Source organism: Saccoglossus kowalevskii, chromosome 5 (assembly GCF_978046115.1).
Source record: "Saccoglossus kowalevskii chromosome 5, keSacKowa6.1, whole genome shotgun sequence".
Lineage (NCBI taxonomy): Eukaryota > Metazoa > Hemichordata > Enteropneusta > Harrimaniidae > Saccoglossus > Saccoglossus kowalevskii.
In genome coordinates this window covers 15,516,340-15,529,229 of record NC_140645.1, presented here as the reverse complement: position 1 = coordinate 15,529,229, position 12,890 = coordinate 15,516,340, and the positions used below count along the sequence as shown (strand labels likewise).

The following is a 12,890-nucleotide window of genomic DNA, read 5'->3' as shown; positions in this document are numbered from 1 at the left end:
TTTGCCAGTCTAGGTTTTCTAGAACCAGCATTGCTCCAGTTTTTTATCTGAGATCAGATAGTATTCTCGGCAAAATATTAAACATAATGAATGTTTTATAAACAGTTTTCATTAAACTGATAGATTATACTAGTATTGAATTTCTAACCTTAACATAATTTTACGTTTATACTGCTAGGGTATCATGTCGAGAGATGTATGATATACAGGGTGAAATCTGCTTGGTATATAAGATAATACTTGTTTTCAAGAACCATAGTCTCTGGGTAACGGTATAATATATATCGTCGTGGATATATTTGCTGGTAACGTAGCAACAACTTATTTCGAACCATAAAATGATATTGTCTCACGTTTTTCTTTCGGTAAATTAAAAGCAATGTAAGTATCTCTTAGTGTGATAATCAACTTAATCAATATATTGGTGCATTCAGATGATTTGTTATTAGTGAACATGTGTCACGCCCTTCTTTTGTGAAGTCAGGAATACCAACAGACCCACAGTAATACCAATGAAGGTCAAGAGAAAGAATATCAAACATATTCTATCCAGAATTTGTGCTAATAATTGCCAGCCCTGGATACGATAACTATATAATATATTGTTCCTTGGTAGAATTGCTGAAGTTTCACAATCATCGTTGTTATAGTCGTTTGTATCCCGACTTGTCCTTTCCTTAGACTGCCCACTGCGCTGTTCAAGTTCATATTCATTCTGCATCAAATAGGACTTCGCTCTACTGTGCATGCACACAATCACAGCCAAGTGATTGAACACCACATTTTGCAACCATTGAGGAATTGGCGGACATCCAGGCGCTTGGAAGTGCATGCTGATGTTTATTGCTGTCGTGGTCGATCCTAGTGCTACAAAGCCAATCAGGCATAACAGGTAGCGCTCTGTTAAACCCAAATAATAATAACATTAATATTTTATTTCTGCAAAATGTGTTCCGTAATCAACATACATGGTAATCAACCATTAGAGAAGAGGTGTCATTGGTGAATTGAATGTAACTGGCAAAACAGGCGATTAAAATGACCTTTTTTCATTCGACTACCATGTGCATGCTAAAACTATTTCGGCTTACATTCAATCCATCACGATTGTGACACTAATTTACACTTTATTGTAGTATAATCTGAAACATTGTAGGCAATAATTCATAACATCATAGAATACATCTGTGTAACTTATTAGAATGCAAAAAGTGTTATCAAGTTGTTCTCAAAGCGGTATACTTACGTAAGTACGGTGTTGAATCCGATGTCGGTGGCATGTATTCACCTACTAAAGTAAGGAATACTATGAGTGCCAGCATACTTGTAACGAAGAGCGTAATTCTTTCACCACAGTTAGACGGTAGGTAGAAGCCAACCAGGACTAGTATGAACAGGAGAATAACGGGTATAACTAGTGTATATATGTAGAATCGAGGCCGACGTTGAATGATCAATGTGTATGTGATATCAGGGTAGGGCTCAACGCAACAAACGTAGAACACCACGTGTTTAACAATAGGAATTTTAACGAGATGCCACTCGCCATTGAGAATGTAATTGTTGAGTCTGCCTGAATTTGGGGAAATATCAAGATCAATATGGAATCCATCGTACGTCCAGGATCCAAACTTGAGTGAACATTTCTGTTGGTCAAACGGGAAAAACGTAGCATCTATTTCACATGTTGCTTTGTAAATGTAAGGTTGAGGTGCACGTACTAAGCCATCAGAGTATATTGAGACATCGGTGTCAAGATGCCTGTTGAACACTTCCGATACACTACAAATAACAAAACATATATGTCATATATATATTTACAGCATGTCGGAAAAATATTGATTAATTTAATTGTTACCTTGCAGACAAACTTGAAAAGGTTATAAAATTATCTGAGCAAAAATAGAAATTAAAATTTGGAACACATAAACATTTTAAAATAAACCATGTACATGGTGAAATAATAATTGTTCCATTTAATGAGAATTACTTTTTATTACCTTCCATACAAGTATATGTCTGGTTGCCAAACCAATTCAATTGGGATGTTGACCACGGTAATGCCTCCAAAGTCAGATGGATTCCATGTAAGGAATTCGTCATACCACCTCTAAGAATGTAATTTTATGTAAGTTATGTATAATAATATAATAATAACACAACATTGGAGGATAACTTTGTTATACGTAGAAGCATCATTGCCAAACAATCGTCAGTACAAAATACAGCTACTTTGCTGAATTTGGTTGAAAGATATGAATATTAGTCATCTGACAATAAACTATATATTGTCGAGCGTACCATACTATCAAGTCAAATTCTTATTACCAATTATGTTATCAAATGAACAAACTATCCGTGTATTAAAAAAAATCCAGGAATGTTGTGAATGATGCTAGCTATATTAATATGCGAAATACACGAATGATACACCAACACAATCAACATTACGTCGCCGATAAATGTTAATGTCATATAGATTGGTGAAGTCTTCTCGAAAATAGTTCTTGTTTGTTATTTGATGTTTGTTTAGGTACAGACTTGTTTTGTGTTTAAACTACAAATAATAAAAGAATATATTGTCTTGTTATAGATAAGCTTCTTTGAAAATAATTGCATTGTCTGAACTTACCAGTATCAACCAAACCTTCAGTGATATGATTTGATTCTTCTCATCCTGAAGTAAATATAATGCGTAATAATTTTGTTTTGTCAACACACACAATCATGCATATATAACCAACAAAAGTTTACATATGACATTCACTATAGCTCACTGCTGAACATGCAACTGGACATTTGGTGAACAACCAGAACATATTTCATTTCCCAGGGTTACCTTGACCTGCTTATTTTTGACGAGTCACTGTTTTTTATTATTGTATTACATTTCCTCGGGCATACTGAAATAAGCATGCTTATTGTTATTTTCATAACACCGTGTCCTGGTTATTTGAGACGAGTCAAGTTTTTTTTTTTTACTATTTTATTTCATTTCCCGAGGCATACTGAAACAAACATGCTTATCGTTATTTTCACAACACCGTGACCTTATTTTTCTATCTATTTGGTTCCCCGGGCATACTGATCTGAGCATGCTGTCGTTGTTTTGACAACACCTTGACCTGGTTATTTGAGACGAATCACTGATTTTCTATCTATTTGATTTCTTCTGGCCAAGTAACATTTGAAGTAACAGATGAAAAAGCTAGCATCGATGCTGTGTGACCACAAAATAAAATTTGCCCTGAGAACTGGTTGCCAGTCAAGGGAACTAGAGCTGAGACCCACACAAGATGATCCCTAAGGTGGATCTAGTTCCCAGTGTAGAGTAGGGGTACAGACCGTATGTTGGCTCCTCTCATAATACATAAACCACAGAGTAATATAGGATAGTTTTACAATTGTGAACTTGTCTACTCACCACATCTAGTATTTGAATAGGCTGCAAACGGTGGGACACAACTGTTATAGTTGTTGCGTTTATCACTGGTCGAGTGTATTTGGAATAGTTGCTTAAAAGAGCATCGATTAGAATAGCTTGGCTGTCGACACCAGCATCACTAGATTCTAGAACGAAAGGAATGGGATTAAACACATTACTTGTACATGTGAATAGCACTGTTTCTCACGGGTATGTTAACCGGGAATGATATTTTTCTTGCATGTGCAACTGTATCGGAAAGACACCCCAGAAGCGAGCATGACTAGTAGAAATTGAGTAGCAAAGGGATTCTCTATGCGTCTATATCGGGACGTTCACTTGTTATTGAGTGTGTTAATATTTGCGTGAGGGGTGAGATAAACCGGTGACGGTGAATTAAAGAGTTGATATCTACATTGGATTGTAACGTATATGTATGTATATACTGATGTATAGACTCAAGATATATCTTACACACGCTAATAGTAAATATTATGTACTTTGCAAAAATTACTAGAATGTGAGTTGGGTCTTTATTTTTATCGTCATCAGTGGTCGATACTTTCACATAAATTATGTTACTTCTGGAATCTATCTGTGTCAAAAGGTGCTACCGAGGGTAAAAGATAGGCTAAGCATTATTCCCGTCAAACAACAGGAACATGGTATCAACGTCTCTCATAACATACCGCATCCCATTTAAAATTGCATTGTTTTGTTTTAATATTTTTGAGCAGGGCGACAGTTCCCAACATTTATTATGAGTGTTTTTTGCTTTTGATTTTTATATATAAGTTATGAGGCCGAGTGAGGACATATATAGCATTTTGCCATCTAAACTGTATTCAATGCTCAGGACCACGTAAAAAGGCTGAACGACTTTCAAAATGGCAATTTATTGCGCCAATCTGACGTAAACTAGACCAGATACAGACCTTAATCAAGGTTTCGCTAAAACTCAATTTGTGAGTGAGTGGATCTCGCTCAATATATTCGGCCTTCTTATTGTCCGTGACACACACATCCAGAGTAGGTTTTTTTGTGTTCAAACCAAAGTAAAATTCGCTGATGAGTCCAATGCATCAACAACTGTGAGTTGTTATATTCATATATATATTGTTATATAATTTCTGCAAGCGTCAATCTTCAATTAATTAGTATATATATATATATATATATATATATATATATATATATATATATATATATATATATATATATATATATATATATATATATATATATATATATATATATATATAAGAACATTGAAAATTCTTTTTTTTCAATCAGTGGTAACAATGGTAACGATGAAATAAATTCAAGCTAGCTCTGTTTTGCATGCATATTAAAACAATATAGATAACTGGTTCAAATTGTGGAGTTAGTCCAAATAGCCATAAAATGATATTCGTCCTCATAAAATTGATTGCGTTCAACACAGTATACACAAAATCTATTATCAATAATAGGACATGTTCATGTGTTCTTTTTTCAACCCGTAAATTGTGAGAAGAACAACGTAAACTTGACAGCGCAGCCCTAAATTTTAAAACATGGATGCAGGACAAATATTTGTCTTGATCAAGTGAAGACTTAATATTGTCATAGCAACGGAGTTTAAGAGGAAAGAGCAGTGTCGCCGTGCCGGACTTGTTGCGCACACTCTTTAATTCCCTGTGTAAACTGTGAAAGAAAAACACTTTTTGACCCCACACCTTGGTTCAGACATACATGGCCGCATCAAAACGAAAAACAACATGTTTACATTAATTACATTTCACATTAATAGTCAATTAAGCTGAACCCCCCCCCCCCCCAAAAAAAAAAAAAAACGATTTTACTTTGTTATTGATACTCATAAAAAGAAACCCAGCCCAGCAATTTTTTTTTCAGTCTGCGGCTGTTGTTATTGTAGGTTTGTATTAGAGGCGCAGACACAATAACGCAGCGATATAAGGGCTTCTATGCAAGCATTAAAATAAGTTACAAGCGATTTGTGAGTAATGTATGGCGATGATGTTTGAGATCCAACACAACAAACAGCATAGTTCAAGTCGATATGACGTACTTCGATTAACTGCATGCACAAGATATTCCAGACTGCCATAACTGAATCTTTTTGAGCGAAATAGTAATAGTTTCGTACATGAAAACCTAATAGACATTAACTAAAATAATTATATAATGAACATCTTTCTGATTAAATGAATGTTGGATAATGTTAGTGGTAAAATTAATGAAATCTACCGAGCAAAAAACAAAAAACCAATAGTGAAATATAAAAGCAGTGCCCGGAAAACAATGCTGCCATATAGTTATGTGTATACATATTCAATTTGGCTCTTTCATCGATTCATGGATAATAGATAACAATAGGCAGAAAATGACAATAAAAAATACAGTTACAGTTGATACAGTTAACATTTTTCTGTTGAATGTTTTACAAATCCTGTACCACACTAGCATTACATCATATTTTTTTAGCCTAGCTGCCAGTGACTGTTATATATTTTACACATTATAAATTGAGCAGGACCCCCCCCCCTTCTCCCATGAAGAATGAATAAAATATATTACGTTCATTGTGAGATCTCGCATAATGCGTGGAATCGAACAGGACAAACAAATATTGGTATCAAAACACAGCGTAGGATTTGATTGACTCAACGCGATATTCCCCTCAAGTTCAGAAATTCAAATCATTCATTTTTTGCGGCAGACGTTTGGTCATCGCCTGTCACGTATTACGTGAGATCTCAAAGTGACAGGATGACTGCTTCTGGTCTAAACAAAGTTTTTATATACAGTATTTGATGGTAATCAGCACTCTATTGTATTTTCCAGCTTACTGAAACAATATTCGTTATGATTGAATCTGGTGAGTATTTAGTTAAAACTATTCCCTAATTGTTTTCATCTTAACTACTTTTATACTGCAACACGTCAAACACAGTTGTACTTTTATATATCAGGGCTTGGTTTTCAGTTTTCCCAATAAATCATCCGTAGTGATTCTTTAATTGAAGACGATTGGTGGCACTTTCTTTCTGTCGCTCTGCCTTCAACATTGGTGTACAATAGTTTGGCGTATTGCCATATATTAGCTGGTCTTAAAACAACGGTTCTAAATCTCTTACATGCCCCGGATGTACTTTTACATTTATAATACATTTTATATTTCTCTCATATACGTTAAAGCAAAGCCAGCCCTCTTATTCCATTCGTCCCTATGTCGTATAATTAACATTTTGGCTGATGGATATACACTATTTCCGATAAAAACAATTACTGTCTTGATGACAATGTTAGCAGAAAATATGGGATTGAATTGACATCGATATTGGGCGTGCTGATAACTACGAGTTTGGGTATATAAAAGTTGCAACTCAAAGACGTAAATAAAATATGCAAATTAGGCATTCAAACAATGACCTATGTTATGTGTCCCAATTATATTAAAGCGCTAACATTTTCAGACAAGGATGAGGTAAAACAAAACCGGTTTGTGAAAAAAGAAAACGAAAAACATAATTAAACGTGAATTTTTTGCTGGAGGAATAAGCATGGTAATATAGTGGGTTATATTCCTCGAAAACATCATCGTCTCATGCTTGGATATTTCGATGTTATTAATTTGAATATAAAAATAACGTTCTCGAATCTACGCCACGCCCATCACATACCAGCATAACGTAGTCAACAACAAAAAAAAAAAGCTTAACAATAAATATATATATTCATGTGGTTAGTATATTGAAACAGTCATCTATACTATTGAATTACACACTAGGAGTATCTGACATGCTCCTGTGATTCACAAGTAACTAGTAGAGAGCGTGAGAAATACTGTACGACGCATCACAATTGCGTCAATGTGATTGAGGCAATGTGAAAGTAATGTAATGACGTAGGAGTGTGTCATCAATATACACGTTTCCGGTAGGGGTAGACGATTCCATTTTTTAACAGGGAAAACGAAAAATGTTCAAATGATGTTTGTCAGGCTAGAGTCATTATTCAGCACTGTATTGTGGTCGAGCAGAGTTGTTGGCATTGTTTACATCTCCCAAGCACCAAAACAAATGCTTTATCCATGATTGATGTTGTGTCAAGTGACGTCAGTTTTATGAACTATGCACGTAACATGATACAGTTTGCAAACCTTGTCAGCGGCGTTCTGTTAATTCGAGTTAGAAATATTAATTTTACAGAATTCAACGTATGGTCACATTGTTATAGTATTTTGTTAATCGGAATTCAATGATTAAAAGGTAATAAACACGCAGGAACTTGGAGCTATGTTTTAATGTTGTGATGACCACAATTCATTGATTGATATTTAACATTGGCATACACATGTCGACGCAATCATTGATATTTCCTGCTAATGGCTGCCAGGAAGGAATTGTAAGTATTGATTTCACTTAGAACAAACGTGACGTGGATTTGAAAGTCAGTCTCTGTGTTTCCGTGACGAACTCGAGGTGATTTGCAACATGCAAAACTGTTGGTATCAGCCACCAGACTGTACGTGTAAGCACCTAACACGGAATCTCGATAAATTTCAAGGCTTGGCAAAAAGTGCTTCCCTTGTACAATATAAAACTTCATCCATCTTCACGTTATATGAGTTTGCGTCATTAATAGTTTGGAGTGTAACATGATTGATACACCACAAGACCCATTTTAAGATTTACAATCACGCATTTATAACACGCATAATTCCATCACACCGATATAGTTTGACAGATGAAAATACAAGGCTTGTGGAAACATTTGATTCTGAAAACGCTAAACGAGCTCAGGTAATTGTTAGAACGCAGTCATATGTAGTATGAATATTAAAGAAGGAGATTACACATTCATATGTAGTATGAATATTGAAGAAGGGGATCACAAATTCATGTGTTATATGGATAGTGAAGAAGGTGATTACACATTCATGTGTTATATGGATAGTGAAGAAGGGGATTACACATTCATGTGTTATATGGATAGTGAAGAAGGGGATTACACATTCATATGTTATATGGATAGTGAAGAAGGGGATTACACATTCATGTGTTATATGGATAGTGAAGAAGGGGATTACACATTCATATGTTATATGGATAGTGAAGAAGGGGATTACACATTCATATGTTATATGGATAGTGAAGAAGGGGATTACACATTCATGTGTTATATGAATAGTGAAGAAGGAGATTACACATGCATGTGTTATATGAATAGTGAAGAAGGAGATTACACATTCATGTGTTATATGGATAGTGAAGAAGGTGATTACACATTCATGTGTTATATGGATAGTGAAGAAGGGGATTACACATTCATGTGTTATATGGATAGTGAAGAAGGGGATTACACATTCATATGTTATATGGATAGTGAAGAAGGGGATTACACATTCATATGTTATATGGATAGTGAAGAAGGGGATTACACATTCATGTGTTATATGAATAGTGAAGAAGGGGATTACACATTCAAGTGTTATATGGATAGTGAAGAAGGGGATTACACATTCATGTGTTATATGGATAGTGAAGAAGGGGATTACACATTCATGTGTTATATGGATAGTGAAGAAGGGGATTACACATGCATGTGTTATATGGATAGTGAAGAAGGGGATTACACATTCAAGTGTTATATGGATAGTGAAGAAGGGGATTACACATTCATATGTTATATGGATAGAGAAGAAGGGGATTACACATTCATATGTTATATGGATAGTGAAGAAGGGGATTACACATTCAAGTGTTATATGGATAGTGAAGAAGGGGATTACACATTCATGTGTTATATGGATAGTGAAGAAGGGGATTACACATTCATGTGTTATATGGATAGTGAAGAAGGGGATTACACATTCATGTGTTATATGGATAGTGAAGAAGGGGATTACACATGCATGTATTATATGGATAGTGAAGAAGGGGATTACACATTCAAGTGTTATATGGATAGTGAAGAACGGGATTACACATGCATGTGTTATATGGATAGTGAAGAAGGGGATTACACATTCATGTGTTATATGGATAGTGAAGAACGGGATTACACATGCATGTGTTATATGGATAGTGAAGAAGGGGATTACACATTCAAGTGTTATATGGATAGTGAAGAAGGGGATTACACATTCATATGTTATATGGATAGAGAAGAAGGGGATTACACATTCATATGTTATATGGATAGTGAAGAAGGGGATTACACATTCATGTGTTATATGGATAGTGAAGAAGGGGATTACACATGCATGTGTTATATGAATAGTGAAGAAGGGGATTACACATTCATGTGTAGTATGAATACTGAAGAAGGTGATTATACATTCATGTGTTATATTGATAGTGAAGAAGGGGATTACACATTCATATGTTATATGGATAGTGAAGAAGGGGATTACACATTCATGTGTTATATGAATAGAGAAGAAGGAGATTACACATTCAAGTGTTATATGGATAGTGAAGAAGGGGATTACACATTAATATGTTATATGGATAGTGAAGAAGGGGATTACACATTCATGTGTTATATGGATAGTGAAGAAGGGGATTACACATTCATGTGTTATATGGATAGTGAAGAAGGGGATTACACATTCATGTGTTATATGGATAGAGAAGAAGGGGATTACACATTCATATGTTATATGGATAGTGAAGAAGGAGATTACACATTCATGTGTAGTATTAATACTGAAGAAGGTGATTACACATTCATGTGTTATATGAATAGTGAAGAAGGGGATTACACATTCATGTGTTATATGGATAGTGAAGAAGGTGATTACACATTCATGTGTTATATGGATAGTGAAGAAGGGGATTGCACATTCATATGTTATATGGATAGTGAAGAAGGTGATTACACATTCATGTGTTATATGGATAGTGAAGAAGGGGATTACACGTTCACGTGTTATATGAATAGTGAAGAAGGGGAATACACATTCATGTGTTATATGGATAGTGAAGAAGGGGATTACACATTCATGTGTTATATGAATAGTGAAGAAGGGAATTACACATTCACGTGTTATATGGATAGTGAAGAAGGGGATTACACATTCAAGTGTTATATGGATAGTGAAGAAGGAGATTACACATTCAAGTGTTATATGGATAGTGAAGAAGGGGATTACACGTTCACGTGTTATATGAATAGTGAAGAAGGGGATTACACATTCATGTGTTATATGAATAGTGAAGAAGGGGATTACACATGCATGTGTTATATGAATAGTGAAGAAGGGGATTACACATTCATGTGTTATATGGATAGTGAAGAAGGGGATTACACATTCATGTGTTATATGGATAGTGAAGAAGGGGGTTACACATTCATGTGTTATATGGATTGTGAAGAAGGGATTACACATTCATGTGTTATAAGGATAGTGAAGAAAGGGATTACACATTCATGTGTTATATGAATACTGAAGAAGAGGATTACACATTCATGTGTTATATGGATAGTGAAGAAGGGGATTACACATTCATGTGTAGTATGAATAGTGAAGAAGGAGATTACACATTCATGTTTATATGAATAATGAAGAAGGAGATTACACATTCTTATGTTATATGAATAGTGAAGAAGGGGATTACACATTCATGTGTTATATGGATAGTGAAGAAGGGGATTACACATTCATGTGTTATATGGATAGTGAAGAAGGGGATTACACATTCATGTGTTATATGGATAGTGAAGAAGGGGATTACACATTCATGTGTTATATGGATAGTGAAGAAAGGGATTACACATTCATGTGTTATATGACTATTGAAGAAGGGGATTACACATTCATGTGTTATATGGATAGTGAAGAAGGGCATTACACATTCATGTGTAGTATGAATAGTGAAGAAGGAGATTACACATTCATGTTTATATGAATAGTGAAGAAGGAGATTACACATTCATATGTTATATGAATAGTGAAGAAGGGGATTACACATTCATGTCTTATATGGATAGTGAAGAAGGGGATTACACATTCATGTGTTAAATGAATAGTGAAGAAGGGGATTACACATACATGTGTAGTATGAATAGTGAAGAAGGAGATTACACATTCATGTTTATATGAATAGTAAAGAAGGAGATTACACATTCATATGTTATATGAATAGTGAAAAGGGGGATTACACATTCATGTGTTATATGGATAGTGACGAAGGGGATTACACATTCATGTGTTATATGGATAGTGAAGAAGGGGATTACACATTCATATGTTATATGGATAGTGAAGAAGGGGATTACACATTCATATGTTATATGGATAGTGAAGAAGGGGATTACACATTCATGTGTTATATGGATAGTGAAGAAGGGGATTACACATTCATGTGTAGTATGAATACTGAAGAAGGTGATTACACATTCATATGTTATATGCATAGTGAAGAAGGGGATTACACATTCATGTGTTGTATGGATAGTGAAGAAGGGGATTATACATTCATGTGTAGTATGAATACTGAAGAAGGTGATTACACATTCATATGTTAAATGGATAGTGAAGAAGGGGATTACACATTCATGTGTTATATGAATAGTGAAGAAGGGGATTACACATTCATGTGTTATATGAATAGTGAAGAAGGAGATTACACATTCATATGTTATATGGATAGTGAAGAAGGGGATTACACATTCATGTGTTATATGAATAGTGAAGAAGGGGATTACACATTCAAGTGTTATATGGATAGTGAAGAAGGGGATTACACATTCATGTGTTATATGGATAGTGAAGAAGGGGATTACACATTCATGTGTTATATGGATAGTGAAGAAGGGGATTACACATGCATGTGTTATATGGATAGTGAAGAAGGGGATTACACATTCAAGTGTTATATGGATAGTGAAGAAGGGGATTACACATTCATATGTTATATGGATAGAGAAGAAGGGGATTACACATTCATATGTTATATGGATAGTGAAGAAGGGGATTACACATTCAAGTGTTATATGGATAGTGAAGAAGGGGATTACACATTCATGTGTTATATGGATAGTGAAGAAGGGGATTACACATTCATGTGTTATATGGATAGTGAAGAAGGGGATTACACATTCATGTGTTATATGGATAGTGAAGAAGGGGATTACACATGCATGTATTATATGGATAGTGAAGAAGGGGATTACACATTCAAGTGTTATATGGATAGTGAAGAACGGGATTACACATGCATGTGTTATATGGATAGTGAAGAAGGGGATTACACATTCATGTGTTATATGGATAGTGAAGAACGGGATTACACATGCATGTGTTATATGGATAGTGAAGAAGGGGATTACACATTCAAGTGTTATATGGATAGTGAAGTAGGGGATTACACATTCATATGTTATATGGATAGAGAAGAAGGGGATTACACATTCATATGTTATATGGATAGTGAAGAAGGGGATTACACATTCA

The 12,890-nt window shown here is 34.8% G+C and overlaps 1 protein-coding gene across 1 annotated transcript in view; it reads right to left on the bottom strand.

Moving 5' to 3' along the window:
• Positions 1–445: 445 nt before the first annotated feature.
• LOC144359590 (neuronal acetylcholine receptor subunit alpha-10-like) overlaps positions 446–12,890 on the bottom strand; it is a 53,383-nt gene continuing 40,938 nt past the window's right edge. Inside the window, exons 2-6 of the mRNA XM_085498743.1 lie at positions 3,425–3,570; positions 2,633–2,677; positions 2,001–2,110; positions 1,247–1,782; positions 446–900 (exon numbers count right to left, since the gene is read on the bottom strand). Of these exons, the coding sequence (XP_085354869.1) occupies positions 446–900; positions 1,247–1,782; positions 2,001–2,110; positions 2,633–2,677; positions 3,425–3,570 (1,292 nt within the window). The remainder of the gene's footprint in view (positions 901–1,246; positions 1,783–2,000; positions 2,111–2,632; positions 2,678–3,424; positions 3,571–12,890) is intronic.